The 21035-nt window shown below is 33.5% G+C and overlaps 1 protein-coding gene and 1 non-coding gene across 2 annotated transcripts in view; one reads left to right on the top strand and one right to left on the bottom strand.

Moving 5' to 3' along the window:
- The window catches only part of Smp_018150 (putative mannosyl-oligosaccharide alpha-1,2-mannosidase), a 52698-nt gene that overhangs the window by 20219 nt on the left and 11444 nt on the right, over nt 1–21035 (bottom strand). Inside the window, exons 3-6 of the mRNA XM_018789440.1 lie at nt 19506–19617; nt 15079–15366; nt 8396–8611; nt 5890–5970 (exon numbers count right to left, since the gene is read on the bottom strand). Of these exons, the coding sequence (XP_018654884.1) occupies nt 5890–5970; nt 8396–8611; nt 15079–15366; nt 19506–19617 (697 nt within the window). The remainder of the gene's footprint in view (nt 1–5889; nt 5971–8395; nt 8612–15078; nt 15367–19505; nt 19618–21035) is intronic.
- Smp_tRNA_00134_Gln_TTG.1.1 lies at nt 96–161 on the top strand. The gene has a single exon. It is a non-coding gene (tRNA).

Here is a 21035-nt window from a genome sequence, read left to right as displayed (position 1 = left end):
TTGCAGTCCTAAACACATCGATGGGAAGATCCCAACAAACAATACTAAGTGAATTCAAACTTCACCCCATCGCACAAGCAAGTGGCTATCAGGACTCAGTGGCCGAGTGGATAACGCGATGGCGTTTGAAGCGAGGGTACTGGGTTCGAGTCCCAGAGTGAACATCAACTCTGAGATGCAGGTACATCCAGCTGACGAGTCCCAAATAGGACGAAACGCGCGTCCTGGATTCCACTGCTAGCCACTATCCATCTCTGCTTAAAATGAATAGTATTTCGAGATAATAAATTTAGACTAGCAAAAAGAATTTAGTTAAGAATTGTAATATGATTAGTTGTAAGAGTAGGGAGAGGATTTCATACTACGATCTGAATGATCGGTTATAAACTAATCAAAATCCCAGTGAAAGGGTTGGTTTCGATTTAGTCAAAGTATTTGTTATTTTATGCAAATCGTACTACTTGTTTATATAAAACAAAAACAAAGGCTAAGCTCAGATTGTTCAGTTTATTATGCTACTGAGAATAAAGAACAAGAAGGATAACAGAAAGACTCATAGCTTGAGAACAATTTATTATTTTTTTGAATTTAGTATAAAAAGTGAAATTCGGTGTACATTTTTTTCATTTCAAATTTAATTTGAACCACACAAGAGATATCAACTAAATGAGCGGGCTAACATGATAGATATATTAGTATCGCTGGGAATTCATAGTATATTTAGTCCACTGTGTAGAAAGTGGAAACAATTTGTGTTACGCATAAAATTTTAGAAAGTCTGATGTTTAGAGGAACACTTTTACAAAGTAGAATGAAGAACAGTAATGGTAAACGAGAGAGTGAGACTTTGATGGACGAAATACATATTTTCTTAGTATTGATGGTTATACACCTTTATTTTGCCCCCAAATGCCCTTGTACGGCCGAGAGTGAGGAGAGATCGCTCTCCCTCTCCAAATGCTCTCACATGACCACGCGTATATAGCCTATGCCAGAGAAGTCCTACTTACTGCCTTCTCGCACCACAGGTGTTGTTTACGAAATTGACAGGACGAAAAGCGAATGTCCAGTGCTTTAGCCGGGTTGGTGGATGTGGAGTGTCCACCTAGGGGAGTTGGAAAACCCTGATTCCAAACCAATGGTGCACAAGAGCAACAGTATCCTGAGGGAACAAATGGCGTATGAATCAATCGTTGGTCACTGGCTACCATGGGACTGCATCTACTCACAATGCTCCGTTGCCTTGTGGATCAGATCTTTAGGTCGAAGGCTCCGGTTGTGGTCCCCTAAGAAAACCACCTGCTTCAGTTTGGGCACCTGAGCAGTATCACAGCCCTCACACAAATCGAATGACATTTGTGCGGCGCATATATATCTGGTGCCCCCTTGTACCAATATTTATGTGTTTAAATAAATATACCTTTGTTTAGAGCGAATAGTACTTTTTTGGGAATACAAGTTAGGTCCAATCCTTTTCAGCTTTATTTATAGAGTGGAATGTTATATTTTATAAAAGGGGATAAAATTAACCTGGAAACAATTAGTTCGTATTTAGTCTTATTACCATAATAAATAGGCATGGTCGATAAAATTTTATAAATTACATAGTATAGGTTATGACATTTCATCATGAAAACAAACATTACTAATTTTTTTCAAAGATGAATGATAATTTTGTCCGGAATAACCTTGACCGCTTATAATACATAGATACAATACGAAAAAGAGAAATCAGCGAAGAAAATTTTCTTTTCGACAAAATCATTTACTTAATTATTTGTGGACATAAAGGACTCTTCTATCAAAGTAATCTACCGAGTCAAAAGAACCGGATCGAAGGAGGGTCAAGTCAATATTTTGTGCACTTCTGAGACATCAGCAATCCACGAACTCAAGTCTGAACTTTGAGTGCAGAAACAACTTGTTCAACTTCTCACCCTTCCTTGGCCCTAATTCCCTTAATGGGTATGTTTCTGGTTGTTGTTTGTTTTACTGCACTTTTATTTGATTGTTATCGATATTTTGTTTTTCAAATTACTGTTTTGCATTTTTAATCCTAATCAGTTATTATTCTTACCTTACACAAGTTTTCTTGATTAGTATTCAGTCTATTATTATGAACTTTGTGTTTCTCGCTTTTCTTCATATCTGTCGATTGGACTATAATCTGACCCATAAAATATTTTCTGCCTTACCCCCTGATTAGTACGTAACCTCATTTGTTATTCATTTTCGAATCAATTTATAATGCAATCTTTCTTAGCCTCCTATAGACATATATTTACCATATAACTGTATATACGAATGTACAGCTCAAGTAAATGATTTCATCGAAAAGAAAATTTTTTTTCGCTGAATTCTTTTTTTCTTATTCAATGACATGGATAGAATTTTTTTCCACATTATATTATTCTAAAGAACTTTTAATTTTGTATCGGAGAGATGATTAACACTTGGATAAAACACAATTATATGAACGAAGAATATTTGGACACAGAGACAACATGGAGCAGTTGCCTTAGCCATTTGCAAGATTCTCAGTTTGACGGAATTAGGTAGACTGCTGTTAACACGATCAAAAAGCCAGAGCTTTGTATACAAAAGAAATATGTCCAGCCATTCCTTTTACCCTGGCCAACTTCAAAGTCAACTTGTTAATAATCAATTTTATAATATGGTGACGTTAATTTGATTAATGTTCATTTTTATATCCTACACTTATTTTATCTACTTATCTTACCAGTCATTATCATTATTATTATCACACTTGCTAACCTTTTAGAGAAATTTATTCAGCATCCACCCCTATCTACTATATCTGACCTAATTCATATTATTTTACATATTACGTAATTTCTGATTTGTAATCCCATTGTTCTATCTCACCCTATGTCAACTATATTTATTCTGATCAATTATCTTACGATTTTATTTCACTTATAAACTGATTCAAGTTAACACTACTTATTGGTCATCCCAACATTAACGATTCGATTTTATTTTATATTACAAACACTCCTTGATTCACATGTTACAGTTTCCTAAATGATGTACTCTGTCTTAAACTTGGCCAATGTTCTTTTGTGGATTATTAATTTGGATTTATAATTGTAGAACCTGATGAGAAACTATTGAAAAGAATATTCTTCGTTCATATAATTGAGTTTTAATATGATGGGAATTTTTCGGCGACTTAGATAAAAAAAAATGTGAAGCAAAACAGTTTTATAATTGTATGTTAACGGAGAGAGAGAGAGGAGGTAACTCACAATAGCATAAACTAAAATTAATGTGAATAAATATTTTAGAGGAATCACAAAAATGTAGAGGTAATGTTATAATGACCGATATAAGGAAGTGTAATATTCAACATTTAGAGGACTATATATAGGGAACACATATGCCTGTGTCATAGAAAAAAATTGAGTCTTTCAACACAGTATTCATAATTTAACTTGAGATTCCCTTTGGTACTAGTATATGTGACTCAGACAAACTATGAATAACAATATCTTGTTTTTGTTTGATCACGTTTTAAATTGTTCATTCGATTTATTTCCAATTACACAATAAGCACTCAAGTAATCAGTAGATATTATCAACGCAAAGTAGTTAGAACATAGAAGGCTGAATAATTATGAGAAGCAGTCGTGTACAATCAGTGATTTGTTATGTATACCAATATAATATATTTGAAAAGTGGACAGTAATCACCTTTGAAAAATAAAGTGTACAAATATGCATGAATTTACATCTCTACGTATTAGATAAATAAATTATTTGTACTTTGGTATTCATGATAATTACGAATTGAAAATCATGTATAAGAGAAACACTCGATTGGAAAGACACAATAGATGTGTATAAGACATAAGATTGCTTAACTTATTCAATTAAACTAAAGAGTCAAGTAGAACCACTGAGAAATTCCATTCTGAGGTTAATCGCGAATAAAGAAGCACGTCATAATAATTACTGTCATATATTAAGGTCGTTTTTTGTAAGGAGTTTGTATAAAATGAATATGATGGTGAACCGGGGATTACTGAAGAGTTGTTATTATTATCAGTATAAAAAATTAGAAAGCATTGGGTAACAGTTTTTATGTTTTACTATCGAACAGTACAAAATATGTAAAAAGTTCACTTGATGAATGTCTAAGTATACACATTATTACTTATATGTATTAAATACTACATATATTCCTTCAGTGCAATTATTAATTAATTGAAATCAACTCGTTTCTTTATTTACATTTGATTTATGACATCCCTACATCCTTTATTGCACTTGTAAACAAATAAATCTGCAAACAAGTGCAAAACGATAAAAAAATAAGAGCGAGTAACGTGTGCTAAATAATGCACAAGCAAAAGCACGAAGTTGGAAGAGAATAGTAGGAAATAAGTAATTTTAATTGGAATACAAAATTTGAGATGGTTTTCCATCAACACTTGATACTTATTGTTAGATAATGATTATTGTGTACCAGTGTGGGGTAAAAAGAAAATCCAGTGAGATTATGATAGTGTAACTATTATTCAATGTCATTATTAGTGGATAACTCCCACAGAAAGCAATCATAACATAACAGCAAAGACGATAGCATCGTAGTGGAATGTTGATAAATTTATCTTGAAGCTATCCCGTGCTATGAAGATAAAATTGTAAAACACGACGATAGGCAGGAGGTATGTATATTTATAGAAAGAAGTTACAAAGTGTTATATCCTGGTGATGACATAAGTACGGGTAACTCCCAAGACCTATTAATGGACTATTATTCTATATATTTTCTTATGGTTTAACTATTGAGTAACTAGATTGTGTATATCTATATTCATCTTATTATAAGCTTCATTTTGACCTATGGATTATTATTATACGAATTACTGTTCTTATATTATATTCAGTTTATTGGTTATTGTATCTCACGTTCACAGTCACATTTGGCTTGATCCTGTACAAATATTATTTTCTATTTTATGGTGTGATGAGGTCTGTCTGTCTGGTATATAAACAGAGTATGCTTGAAATAAATGATTCACATAGCGGAAGCTGTCATTGGCGTTCTGGACTCAATTGGGAGAGCTAGACGGACAAAAGACCAATAAGGACGCTAGACTGCTCATATCAGTTGAATGTCATTGATTTGTCACAGTGTTAATATCAGAAAAGTCGTATTTTGATTGGTGGATAATTCACGTGATAAAAGCCGGACATAAAATCAATAACGAATTAGCATACGTCTTATATTTTTTATAAAGTCATAACACAAAGTATTTTCGTTGTGCTCTGCAATCTGAACTGTCTTGTCGACTGGCCTCCAAGTGTCCTGCCAACGCCGTGCTTTCGATGCACTTAAACTCTTCATTCTGTCTGATAACTGTTGCGAAATCGACACCACATTTCTCTACACAGTTACTATTTTAATGAGGCTTTATGCGGAGATGCGTTCGATTTATAAATGGTGTTTCACAAAATTCATAAAACGTTTAGTAACAACTGCTGTAATTTGAAATCTAACACGATGACCATCTCATGCCGTTGGTGACAACTGTTTCACCCCAACATGAGTGCAATCTATAAGCTCTAATATTTCAGGATTTAGTGGGAGGATTGAAGGTTCTGGGTTCAGCCACCTAGTTGGGTCGTATGTATGTCCAACTGGGATGAAACAAATCTTCAGTGCTTGATAATTGTTAATAGTACTCCAGATGAGATCAGTCTGTAAAGAAAGCCACATACAAACCAAACCAACCTCCATAAAAACCCCTACGAACAAAAAATGTAACTATTTTACAAGATAGTAATTATGATAATGACAGTATTTTTAAACCTGACATCAATCAATGTGGAAAATAACTTTCATATTTAAAATAAACCTACAGGTTTTCTACTGAATGTGTAGGCAGACAGCAAGCCACCAATATACCTAATATTGAATTCAAACACCGATACTTGAGTGTTCTGTGGAAGAAAGAATCAAAGTAGAAAGAATGAATTAAGTATTTAAAATTTCAAATAATATGCAGAGTAATAAATATGTTGACAATTAAATTAAAACAATTTTTTCTCACATAAGTAGAAATGGTGCGACGATGCAGTTTAATTTTAAAATATAAACATAATTTTAATTTACTACACAATCTTAATGATGAGTACAAAAGTTCACGTATACAAATGACTTTTTTCTCTATATTTACCTAAATATAATGAGGTAAAACGAGGCAGAGCCTGGTGACAATGTACTAGTTAAAACATCTGTTATAAGTGGATGTCTGGATGCTGAACAGCTTCAGTCAAAGAGTTCATCTATTAAATGAAGCATAAATATTGCGAACATGTTGATCGATATCTGAATGAGTTGTATAGTTGGTGATAGATATAATTTTCGTGAAAATTAGATACTTATAACACAGAAAAATACGGAACTGAACAGAACATACCAGGTTAAACGTTTATCACAACAATAAGCAAATAGTAATTAGCTATATTTCACAGGAAATGAAGATAGTAAAGAGCTATTAAACAGGATGATTACTGACTAACCACGTTGTCTAAGCGTTAAGTCACTACTGCATCAACTACAACTAGATGCCTAACAAGATACTGATCGATCGGTAGTTTTAACATTTGCGGGGAAGATATCTTGAAACTATGCAATTCTCTGACAGTTCATCAAACAAATAGGAACGAATAGCTAAGTAGCAGTGTTATAATTCCTCTTATTAAGACCCAGCTATTCCTATTGCTTAGTATTCTTGGACAGCAATTCACTCGACAAGTCCCCAAATCAGAGCACGGTTGAACAGGAAAGAGATTATATTCCGAATAACAAGGGGTAAATAAAGTAAGGGGCACAATAAGAAATACGTTAGCACATTTACAGTTTTTACATGAGATTCTAGAGTCTTCTCCAAGTATCGACTAGCGCTGATTAGATAAGAATTAGCCAATCGGCATGCACCAACACAATCGTGTATGGAACATGCTTTATTCCAATCTATGTCCCGCTAACAAGCAGAATCTAACATTCACAGACACAGTTGTACATCTTTATAATATCGTAACTGGGGTTACACCAGTCTACATTTCCACATAACTAACATCATATCACAACAATCAAGTATACATTATCATTCACTTTAGTCCCTTGAATTAACATCTTTGCCGAATTTATTTATATAATTAAAATGAACAATTCTCTGATCACTTATGATTACTGTCATGGCTTTTTTTAATAACCAGTGAATACATATAACAATAACTTATGTGAACAATTTAGATCCTGATCTTAAGTGTCTATCAGAGTTACAATTAGTTTTATATGCCATTGTAATATAAATTTTAAAGATACGAGAAAAATGAAGCGTTATTATTATTACTAAGTAGTGAATTATATATCAATAGTTAGTTAGTTATTATTATTATCATTATTATTACTATTATTATAAACTTACTAAAGTTTTTTATAAGAAACACCAAAGTACATACATGTTAGAGTTCACATGATAGAAATACATAAGTGTATCTATCACTAATAGAGTATGTACTGGACTAAATACAATATACAATCTATAAAGATAATTCAAATTAATTCATAGCATTAACCTACTTGTATAAAATGACAGAAGTGAATTATTTCGTGTTTTTTTTTTAAACTGGTCATCACATAAAAGTGTGAAAATTTTTTTTATTATTGATAATAGTCACTTCAATGTAGTTGCTTTTTTCAATGTTTTTCGAAGAAGTTTATCTAGTTTATATCAGGTATATATATAAATATACATAATTACTGCATCTACGTGCTTTTACAAATTATGAGTAACTGATAAAATCTAATTCAGAGAATGACATACTTTACTACTGATGACGAATAAACGGATAAGACTATTTACAGAGAGATTATAACTGTGTATAAATTAGCGTTATTCAGTCACATTAAAACAAAAATTAGAATGATACTGTAAGTTGAACTTCAAACGAATGAATTTTATATAAATTATAGTGATAAATTCAATCAACTGGATCAAATAAACGAGAATAAAACAAGTCATAATGAAATGTGCTGTCTCTTCGGTAAAATGTGAACGTTGACGATACAGAAACGAAAGGATGATATGGTATTTTAAGAGGTGAATCCTGAGTCCTAATGATAATACTGACCATAATAGAACATTTAAGCCGATGAATTTCAAACAGGAAGGTACATTTAACCAAGATTAGTTCGATAAATCCTAACAAAGGTTATTAAAATACGTTTTGCATTACACAAATAAGTTTCGTGGCTCTAATTAATCCCATTTCATTCATTACTCTTTATACTTGGAGCTAAGAAAGTTTCCATGCATTTTAAAAAGGTATATAAAATGACAGAATAGAAGATAAGTACTTTATTAAAATCCAGATTCGTTTCTATCCATTCTACAGCTGTATTGAATTCTTTGTTCAAATTCATTATGTACAAAGTGTCCAAACTATCGATTACGGAAGCCCCGAGTGGTTCATTTCCAAGCACAAAAGGTAAGTGACCAGTTTTTGAAACCGGTCTCAATTCATTACTTCCCCATGCATAGGTAGCATAACCATTCCAAGCAAACTTCATCATCTAAAGTTTATCAAAAAAAAAGACACAAACAAAAGGTATTACAACTTGAAGATATACTTTATAATCCTCAATAACTTTAGAATTCAAACTTTAAAAGCATAAATAAAAAAAACAAATACAGGCTGAAGATCGATAACTGTACAACATTTGGAAAATTTCAATATTTATGCTAAGCTTATGATAAAGGCTGATATAAACTCCGAGACAAAACAGTAAAGTAGTAACTTTTGTAACTATCGATCTATAACTGCCGAATGTACTGTATGCATTTTAGTCAGTTTACAATTGTTTGGAATTAATTCATTAAAATAAACAGTAAAGTTGTGCAACACATACATGGCTGATTACTTGTGAACGTTTGAACTGTAATTTTTTAAAATTTACCTAGTAATTGTACTTGGGTAGCACATTATGTGTACGCGTAGTTTGCATAGCCTAATTATATTTCATACAGTTTAATTTCCGCACACGAATATGCTAGAATGAAATTATAAATGATAGTAGTTTGAGTTAAGCAACCGGAAAAAGTAAAGGATCGGACAGAAGCATACGACTAATTAGTAAATCCTTCTGATCACGTCTAGAATAGAAGTGCTGAAGAATGAGACATGATGTTAAACCATACAGTAATTTCTGCTTTCAGTTATTAGTGAGTAGGTAGAATTTTCAGTTACTCCACTAAAATTACCCAATAAATTTTTGAGAGATTACACAACTACAATTTTTGTTTGATCTGCTGGGAAAATGTTTCTAAAAACACAAAGTAACTGACACTGCAAACTAATATAGATATCAATCACGACTTAAGCAATGAAGGAAAGCCTTCAGAAAGGAACTTCCTGAGTTAGTTGAATATAAAATGAACGAATATACTTTAAACACTAAAAACATCCTGATTCATATTCTGTCCAAAATAAAACATTATAAACCACTTTAGACCATATCCACAAAATTGGAATTCGAGGAGGCTTTTATTATTTCACGAAAATACAGTCAGCCAGTCAACTACAACGCAGGACCAAGCATCAGTCCGAATTGCCATACCTCACTAGCACAAAAACATGAACAACAAATTCATAGAACCACTTATTTCAATAGTAGTAATATTTAAAATAAAGATTGTATATAAGGATATAATACAGGAAGAAAGAATTAGTTCGTACAAATAAAGGTATAAAGTAAGTTTAATCTCAAGGTTTAAGGGAAGACAAACAGTGCATACACCTACACCATTCTGACCAATTATGAGCCATGTCACGCACAGTCTCTAACCAGTGATTACAATGGTCACGTGCATCCCAACGAAATAGTCTGCATCTGCCAACATGACACAGATCAAAAGTTAGAGACTTTGTCGAATGATGCCACGTCTCGGTTTACTTACGCCTGTTACTCCCAATGGAGCATGAGCCGCCGACCAGCATTCTCCAACACACTCTGTCCTGGGCACTCATTTCTAGTTCTATCCAACTTTTGTTCATTCTTCTCATGTTTGTCTCCATTTCTCAGCGTAACGTGTTCTTTGATTTTCCTCTTTTGCTTTGGCTTTCAGGATTCCATGTGAGGGCTTGTCTTGTGACGCAGTGGGGTGATTTCCTCAATGTGTGTGCTATCCAATTCCAGCGCTTCTTCCTCAGCCAGATGGAATCTGGTTTGTTCTCTCCCCTAGTAGAATATTGCTGATAGTGTCTGGCCAACGGATCCGAAGTATCTTGCGTAGATAACAGTTAATAAACACCTGTATCTTCTGGATGATGGCTTTCGTAGTTCTCCACGTCTCCGCCCTATACAGTAGAACTGTCTTGACATTTGTATTGAAAAATCTGATCTTGGTTTTGGTTGACAATTGTTTTGGGTTCCAGATGTTCATCAGTCGTAAATATGCTGCTCTCCTTTTGCGATCCGCGCCCTTACAAGTGCATCAGATCCACCGTGTTCTTCAATGATGCTACCCAGATATGTAAAGGTTTTCACATCTTCAAAAGCTTCTCCGTCAAGTGTAATTCGATTGGTGCATGCTGAATTGTATCGGAGAATCTTGCTTTTCCCTTTGTGTATATTGAGACCAACTGCTGCTGATACACTTATCATCTTCTCCTGCATTTGTTGTTGCGTGTGCAATAGAAGAGCCGGATCATCTGCCAAGTCTAAATCGTCCAGTTGCATCCTAGCTGTTCATTGTATCCCGTGCTTCCTTCCAGATGTTGACGTCTTCATAATCCAGTCCTGTCCAGTTAATCGGTTGTCAATCAGTGTTCGTAGGTAAGGTATGTTCTCTGTACCTTCCGAGTGCAAAGTACTTTTAGAAGACTGGCAGGACCCTGATACTGCACCCACTCTGGGTAGTGAGCAGATATAAGTATTCGAGAAGTTCGTGTATATGAGTGCTGATGGTTGTGTGGGAAATGACGACGCCTTCGACTACTTCAATCCCTATTCTTAGTTCAAGTGTTGACGCACGCCAGTCCTGAAGTAACAATTTACATTTTGAGGGAGAGAAACGCATCCCAAACATCCTGACATTGTTGAACAGAAATACCAAAACACTCTGCATTTTATCAGCGTCTTCAACAAACACGACTATGTCGTCCGCGTGTTCCAAGTCAACAGGTGGACCTCTCGCAAGGAGATCGATTCCTGAAAATTCAGATGACGAAAACTTTATTTCCAGCAGGAGGTCTATGATGAAATTAAACAAAAATACAAATAGTGGACAGCCTTGTCGGACACAACCTGAGGTTGCAAAATCACAACAAATTTCGTCATAAGCTCTCACCCGACTGGTAGTGTTCCAGTACAGAGGTTTATGTACTTCTGAGGTACACCTTCCAGTGACAGACACTCCCACAGAACCTCTCGCTCTACAGAGTCAAATGCTGCTTTTCAGTCAGGAAAAACTATCGTTGTCCGACGTCGATAAGCATGCTTGTGTTCTAGAACCTGACGAATAGTGAATATGTGGTCGATGCAGCCATGACCATGTCTGAAACCAGCCTGATTTTCTCATCTTTGCAGATGACCAGTCTGTGTTAAAGGTCCGATAACAACTAGGCTTAAAGACCTCTGGAGCCAATCTATCGGGATCAGCTGCTCATCCATGTCTCAGACTAGCTCTAGCCTTTTCAACTCCAATTACAGTCGGCGGACCTACGTCAATATTCCATTCAGGCTGTCTATGAATGGTGGGTAGTTAAGGAGTAGCTGAAGGCCAGCTGGACTGCTCCTTAAAGTGTTCCGCCCATCCTTCAAAACATCTGGACTGAGAGCGGATAAGAGTGTCATCTTTTTCCGACATCGTCTCACTCAAACTTGATTTCTTAATCCCAGTTTCTTTTATTAGTTTAAAAAGCTGTCTTGTGTTACATACAGCCTCTGCCTTTTCAATCTCTTTTGCTTTCGTTTCCCATAACTGCTCACAGCCGTTCCTTGGACTTTTGGTTAACCTAGATCTGATTCTTTTTACGCTCTGCATCGTGTTTAGAACCTGCCTGATCGGATGAGTTTACGCTTATCAAATGTACCAACTACTACGTTATATATCAATGTAAAACTGTAACAGGAACATAGCACTATGAAAGTACGCAAGTACATTTACATCCAGTGGAACAAAATATGCAAGTAGAGGAAGGAGATTGGTTTATATGATATGGTAAAATTTAAATAGCAATTTTGTCAAATAATTGCAAAATGAACTTCGTAGCAAATGGATGTTTATCAGTCTAATGTACAATTTAAGCTATATTTCTTTAAACTAGGAAACTTCAACAAGTCGCTCGACAGTAATTTTATCAGTAAACTGAATTTTAACTATGAAAACTTTATTACACCTAATACAATTACAATGATTATACGTAGAATATATCACTTGGAGAATTACAAACACCTGGTATCCTTTCCATTATTATATTATTGAATAAAAAATCGTTTTGTAATAATAACATTAACGATGTATATTCTATGGACTTTTACAAACACTGTACCAATTTATAGACATGACCAAGTTTCTGTGTTTAAATAGTATGTATAATTGCATGAGTTAGTTAAAATGCTATCGTTGTACATATATTAAAGCTTTTGGAAAAATGATTGTACACAGATATTTATGGATTGAATATATTCTTCGTAAATAATATATAGATAATCCTTTTATTATAAATGGAATGTGTTATTTAACTGACTAAAATTGAACGAAAATGTCAAGTTAACTAGTAAACAGATAATAAGTTTTACACAGAAAATAGAATTTAAAATAACTCATAGGTTTGATGACTAGTGAAACAGAAAAAATGAAACAAGAGAAAAAGAGTTTCCAACACATTTCAAATTCAACAAATAAAAGATTGTTTTGTAAACAGAGATGAATGGTAGCTAGCAATTGGATTCACGACGCCCGTTTCGTCCTAATTGGGGGTCATCAGCTCGATGTATCTCGATTCCATAGTTGACGTTCTCTCCGTGACTCAAACCCAGTACCGTTTGCCTCGAACGCTATAGCGTTATTCAATTCACTACTGAACCCAGATAGCCACCAGCTTATGCAGAGGGGTGAACTTTGATGAAGGTACATACAGGTAGAACGAAACATGCGTCCTGGATTCCACTGTTAGCCACCGTCCATCAACGTTTATAATGCTTGTGACTTAAGGAAACATTGGGTCAATCCGCACAGAATGTACATATGACAATAAGAGACTGATCAATTGAAGTCCTAAACGTCAATAGGAAGAATCAAACAAACAACACTAGATGAATCAAAATATTGTTTTGTTTACATGTGGCAAGCGTTTAACAGTTTGAACTTTTCACAATCCAGTTACACTGTAATTCAGATATGATGGATACACACATACACGTGTACGTGTACAAAGAAGAAATGCTTAAGGAAAATGATTTGTGTTGTCATTTTAAGAATATCATTTATACAATTAAGATAATTGATTAATTACAAAAGTAAACAAGTTTATCCGATGTTCTAGATTTTAGGCACAGGTGATAGTTTACTTCATGTTGGGATGGCTTCGAAAAGCACGACGAAGGCTCTAGAACTCTAAAGGGGTCGAAGAGATTTCATCCAATCATAAATTGATGGAACCTTCTAGAATACCAACGCTGCATGCTGCGATTGAAGAACAGTATAACTTGCCTCCTATAGGATTGGCTGAATCATAATGATGTTACAGTCAATACTAATAATTATAAATACCCATGTTTTTCTGTCTTCTGATTTGCGACTGTAGATTTCTACACGGTCGAGTGCCGTTAGTTGTATATCCTATTCTCCCCATAACCAATCAAGTAGGGAATGTAACACTTTAGTTAATTGTCCAATAGTTTTTTTTTGCTGCAATATACATTGAACAGGAATTATGCGTTTAGTTTCGTGAGTATTTATCTATTTAATTGACGTGGTGAAAATGTTGGTTTTAGCAGTTGAGAAGTCCCTATAGGATATTAAAAGTCGGTTTGGTCATGAATTCTTTCACTATTCCATTAATCAACAGATTCACCTCAGTGTTATCGATTAAAGATAAAAAACTCTTAAACAACTTCCAGGTATTTAGAAAATAGTTCGAGAAGGGAGAAAAAATGAACAAAATTGAAGCTCGAAATCTAAAGAAAGATAAAGATCAGTGACTAAACTATAGTAATAATAGTTGAAAAAAATAACATTAAGGAGTTTCATAGTGAATAATTAATTATTAATTGTTTGTATGAGGGATTTGTGGAGATTGTAGTATTTTCATAGTTGAAGTCACGAGTCGATCTACGCCAGACTACCAATGAAAACCTGGGAGCACTGGATGGCTGTTTTGCGAGACCAAAAGTCCAAGGTTTAATTCTCGCGTGCGGAGTCGTGGATGATCGCTGCTGGGATATCTCGCATTAAGATGAAACGGTAGTTCAGTGCTTCCAGATTTTCAACGGTGGTCTAGCTTAAATCCACTTGTGATTTCAACTGTGATCATAGTTATCCAAACAAATAGTTTACTTCAAAATGTAAGGTATGGTGAAATTGTACATTTATTGACAAGTCTACAGAAATTTATTAGCACGAGATGGTGAAAAAAGTATGCAGAAAAAATATATATCACCTTGGATAGTGGGAGTTAGTAACGGCCCAATGTCATGAATAAACTTTCAAGATTTCAAACATTAACGCCATAGGAATAGAACAGTATTAATAATGCAAATGGTGCTAAAAACAATGTGAAATATAAATATCTAAATCCGTTTTAAGAAAAACAGTATATACTGAAAAAATTTTGAAAATTTTTAAAAGTAGAATCTCACGAAAATGACTGGTATTGAGTAGCAAATGTTGAAAACTAAATCTTTTAAGTAAACTAGGGATAGAGAAAAATCAAATCTTAAAAGTCATTCGTCAATATGTATTACGCTTCGATGTCTGAAATATTTGAATTAATGTAACAGTGTATGAATAACAAAACAGTAGATTCATAACTTACCTCTCGAACCTTATCTCGTATAGAAGCTACTGTCTCATTTACAGGAAAGCCACCTTGAATTTCTTCCTTGGAAATAAGTGTTCCATTATTGAAAGCTGCAATTGACGGAAGCTTTTCAGAAATAGGAAGTGTTTGAGTAAGAACCTTTGTTGCATTTTCTAAAGCATCGGTTTCTATAGGTATTTGTGCAGGTGGTTGGATTTGACGAGAATCCTGGTCAGACTCTGGAATGTTAGGTGGTGGTCCGATTATCTGTGGCTTTGGGACCACACTAGGTAATTTAAGAATCTTTTAGAGAAAAGAAGTACATGAAACGGATTTTTGAATACTGAAATAGATTGTAAAAATATTGAATGAGTAGGAATTTTCGATAATGCACTGGAAACATAGTAATAAATGAATGACACATTGAATCAATTTCTGGAAATGATTATCCCCTTTCGAAATGCTAAATTTACTTGTGAAGTGTTTATTAAAACTGTGATGTAAACAAAATTGCTATAAAAAGATCGATCCAAATCTGAGTGAGCGTACAACTAGTCCGTGTATAGCACTTTTAACGGTAAATAAAAATTTTACAGTACCTTGAATACTCTAACGAGGTTTTTAGTGTACTAAGAGTGAATCCCGTAATTTGTGGTTAGCAATTTTGGGAAGAATTTAGACGATTTAGTGTAAAGTTAGGTAATGAAAAGAAATAAGTTCGAAAAAAAGTAATTATCAGGGAAAAATCTAGTGTTCCTAGATCTGTACGAAGACACAATTTAGTAAAAAACTTGAAAATCTAAGATGATTGTAGTATTTATTTTCAAAGAGTCTCATACACTTTTTAAGTTTTATGACCGAATGAAACAAGTTGGATTGGAGTTTAACTACTTTGATCTTTTCTTCCGTTAATGGAAAACATCATCTCCATCATAGCCATAGTCGGCAACAGAACTTTGTTTACCAAAATTTAGTTTTGATTTTATCGCTCTCGAACCGAAGTACTTGGCATGAAAAGACTACGAAACAAATGTTCCAATCAATATAACCTGATTAGTTTGTTACAACTGACAAGCCGAACAAACAAGTCAACTAAAAAGTCAACGTTAGTTCTTTCCTCCCTAAGTATAATTTTTCTCACTGCAATTGGTATTGTGATATTCTTTATCCTAAATTTTATCTTGTTGATTCCCACTCTAGCTGTACTAATTTGTAGTGTTGCAAATTAGATCAATATATACTTGTGCCAGGACGTATATTACCTATGAAAAATGGCTCTGGTCAATAAAGTTAAGCCAGATTATTACGAGGTAAACAGATTGCTACATCAAGAGAATGTAAAATTTTGGTTTCATATCTTATACATATAAGCTGATCATATATATATATATATATATATATATATATATAAACTAATTAAAAAGATATAAACTAATTAAAAAGAGCAGTCCTGATAATCTTCGTCTTCTTATTACACTATCAAAGGGACTAATTGCTTTAAAAGAGAGCAGGCCTTCTAAAACCCTATCGATTAATATGAACACAATGAAAAGGGAAGACAGTTCATTAGTTTGAAATACAATAATAAAAATAACTTCAGACTATGGCTACGTGCCGAACAAAAATAAATATCTTATTTAGAAAAAGATTTGAAATGTATTACTCAGTGTTGTAGATAGTAAAATTATATATTCAAATCCTATTTTATGTTTAATGAAAAGCGGTCAACATGATAACAGTTGGATTTTAAGAATAGAGGTTAAATTTTATCATAATGAGAAGGCAATATTCGACATAACGATTTGAGATTACTGACGGATTTTTGTAACCTTAACCAGAATTTTTTTCCAAGTATGAATTAGGCTACGGTATTGAGCCACAGAGGTTATGGTAACATAAATCTAGGAATTTTATCAAATAAAATTACGTTATTCTATATATTATCTTATATGCATTAAGTTTATTGGTTCGATAAAAATCAGTTCGTTTATATTGAGAGACTGACTTTTAGAAATGATTCAGTTCTAAACTGCACACAGGTCACTAATATTTCAAAATAACTGCAATGTTGAACAGTGAAGTTCACATATTACAGCGGACAGGAAATTGAGCATAATCTGTTATTATTTTTTGCAATAATGAGTAAATTCCACTAGTTTATCTATTTTACTAATAACCACTGAGACATACTTTTTATGTTTGATTGTCAGGTGTATTTACTTATTTGACTCCTTTATAAACTGAATATATATGATTACATAAAGTATTTATCATTTTACAATTACTTGTCAAAACCTATACGCTTGTTTTGAACAATTTTCTCAGAATCATAGTTTTAGTCTGAGGATACGATTGTCAGTATATCCTGATTCTGCGACTGGATCCATAGATATTTTATGAATTAGTATATTAATTTTTTGGATCAATGAATGCTGACACCATGTTCAGAGTGTTCGACTTTCATCTACTAAGTTGTGGGTCCTAACCCCCACTCCACCTACTGTGATTTTGGGAACCAGGTAGTACCAACAGTCCACACAGAGTGTGGCTCAAAATTAAGTATACGAATCAGTACCTGGTTTATTTATTTATTTCAACACATAAATATTGGTAAAAAGGAGCACCGAACACATACGCACTACACAAATCACTTGATTTGAGTGTGGGCTGTGATACTGCCCAGTGGCCAGACCGAAGCAGGTGGTTTTCTTAAAGGGCCACACCCGGAGCCTTCTACCTAAAGATCTGATCCACAAGCCAGTGGAGCATCGTGAGGAGATGCAGTCCCATGGTACCTGGTGACCAACGATTGGTTCACACACCAGTTGTTCCTTCAAGATCATGAACCCCATGTGCACCATTTTTTTGGAATCAGGGTTTTCCAACTCCCCTAGTTGGATCCTCCGTATCCACCAACCCGGTCAAAGCACTGGATATTCGCTTCTCGTCCTTTCAATCCCGTAAACCACACTCCTGCCGTGAGGACTTGCCTGGCAGTGGCTGTGTGAGAGCATCTGGGGAGGGAGAACTGACTCTCCTCACCTTCGGCCGTACCAGGGCATTTGGAGGTAAGTACCTGATAAATGGGTCAATACAATTACAACAAAGTACAAGAAAGTACAAAGATTTGATATTGATTAAATCAAGTCATATGATAGATCGACGTCACTTTTATTATCGACACAAGAGATCAAATAGTGGAGGTTTAACAGAGTAGCACTTGCACTTTGCACCTCTTTGAGGATAAACATTTTCTAATATTCCTTAGTCAACATAAAGTATCCTACAGATAAAAAATAAACTAGTTATAACTGACTGGATTATTTAACAAAGATATGAGGTTGTATAAAGTAGAAATCATTCATGAATCAGTATAGTAGTATGTTCAAAGTCCTATTACATTCATTTATAATCATATAATGAACTTTATGATGGTAGTTAATGACTTAGTAAATTTAAACAACAAAAATAATAATTGTAATATTATTTATATAATGAATTTATATTATTTAAATTCCATAATGATCAAGTTCATGTATAAATAATATTACATTTAAATCTAATTATTGAATTTATACAAGTTTAAAACATTGTTTAAGTGGGTTTTTTTTTAAAAAAATTAAATAATAAATTCTTTTGTGAAATAAGTTTACATCATTCTATTAACTTAGATTATTGATTATAATAGATAAATAGTTTCTATCGGGTCTTTTTTCTGTTCAACTAATCTTGTGTTAGTGAAGTTAATCATCTTTATTGAATTAGGTGGATGAGATATAATTATGTATGACCTGGTGATTAAACGTAACACGTTATTTTATAATTAGCGTTGAAGTAAATCAAATAAAACATTTTGATGGAGTTTTGTTCTCTGAGCTGGATGGTTTGGTCGTGGAGCTTTCATCGTCCTTCTGAAAGACATCATCAGCACAAACTTCGGGTAGAAGACTTCTACTTCCAGCTCAGAGAACAAAACTCCATCAAAATCACCCACCTGAGCTACAAATCTTCACCATCTCAAAATAAAACATTAATGGCTAATAGATTAAGACATAACGTTGTGAAACATGAATATAATGAATAGTTGGCTGATATAAGTGGGGTCTGTGTTTGAAGACTTTATCATAATACTGCTCTAAATCACTTGCAATAATGCCTAAGTATTTATTATTTCCCTTTCTTTAAGTCTTGAATATGATAAGGTTCAAAATACAATTTTATCAATTCTTGAGTGTCAAATAGCGAGCTATTCGTATGTAAACAATTATTGCTCATGATCACAGATGATGTATAAAAGGTGTCCACTTAAAGTACAGACCAAAAATTGATATTTTAAGTAATAAACCAATCAAAGGTGTTCCAATAAATTTGAGTAATCATTTATTCACATGACTGAATATCTTACTAACAGATATTGAAAATTACAGAGAAAATTTACTTACCTTTTCTTCAAACAAGTAGTTGTTAAGTAAACTTGTTGTGACAAAGATTATTATGACAACTAGAATTAAGTGAAAAATACGTCGACATCGGAAACTTCGGACTCGTAATTTCCTATAACAAAAAGAAAAAAACAAATCAAATCAATTAGTTGGATATTCAGGCACTCATCTTTGAGAACCAAGAAATTTTGTCAAACAGTAAACTTAGTTAAGCATAAACAAGCGACTGATCACGAAGTTACAAATGTCTATGAATAAATAAATAAAAAGTATAAGTATATGAAAATATCAAGTAGTAGGCTTTTATGAACGTTAAAACGGAGATGTGATCAGACTAAACCACCAAATAATACAATTACCAACAAATTTGAATTTACACTGTTCAGAAAAAACACATTTATTATTTGTTTCTACTGATGCTAAGACAATTTAATGTGTATGGGTATTCGGAGTAACCTAAGTGATTGACTACAAAGGACAAGATCTTAAGAAAGGAATTTGAGTTATGGAAGTGGTTAGAAGAAAATTCAGAAACAAGTATCAGATTCTGTGTTTGTAGAATAGATAAATTTATAGAATGCTAATTATGTGCCATTATAAGTTATAAATTATCGTCATATAAAGAGAAACGGAAACAGTAGAAATCTACATATAGAAGGGGTACATACGTGAACTATTTTTAGAATGACAAACAAAAACATGAAATATTGTGTAGATCGAAACAACAATGGTTAGTGTTTACAACTTAGACCGCATTGTACCGAAAAAAATAACAATTAATGTTCGAAGTTCTAGATTCACTGGGTGTTGGATGATGTTAGAAAACTAATGAATGTTAGGTTACACGTTATACAATTTCTAATTATCTTTAATATGGCAACAGATAAATTATTCATCCTATTTTCAGACGAGAAGAATAACAAAAATATATGTGACTAACAGTTAGATCTTTATTGTCACTCAGTCAGGGATTTTCATCGAATATGATAAGTTGGTAAGTTATTCTTCGAACAAATGACATTTGGTTCGATAATATTATCTCCCATTACCAAACCAAGAATATTGCACTTATTATATAAACAGCTAAATCGTCCTCGTCACTACGAAAAGCAGTAATTCATAACAAACTATGTGACACACAAAAGACTATTCGGAAACTATAAAAACATTGATATCTGAGTGAGAATTACCGAATACATACAAGTCACAGCTCGAAACTAAATAAAAGGCTGTAGATATTTTTTACGTCAAATTCTGTTAAGAATGGAACGGATGGTTGCATAAAACAGTGGGCACCGAGTTTATGAAAGAATTTAATCACAAAAATTGTCACTGACGAGACTGAATGACTTCAACCTTTTACCGTGAAAACACGTTAGATCTTCGTCCGGGAAATATTTAACATCACCAAATATAGGTAAGGCCGAAAACTATTCTGGACCAGACGACTGTTCAATCATCTTCAAATACTAAATTTGTTTATGATGTGAAGTGTTTTCAGATTACGATATACGGTGTTCTAAATGTATG

This window comes from Schistosoma mansoni, chromosome W (assembly GCF_000237925.1).
Source record: "Schistosoma mansoni strain Puerto Rico chromosome W, complete genome".
NCBI lineage: Eukaryota > Metazoa > Platyhelminthes > Trematoda > Strigeidida > Schistosomatidae > Schistosoma > Schistosoma mansoni.
The sequence above is the reverse complement of the archived record's forward strand: the minus strand, read 5'-3'. Positions and strand labels throughout refer to the sequence as shown.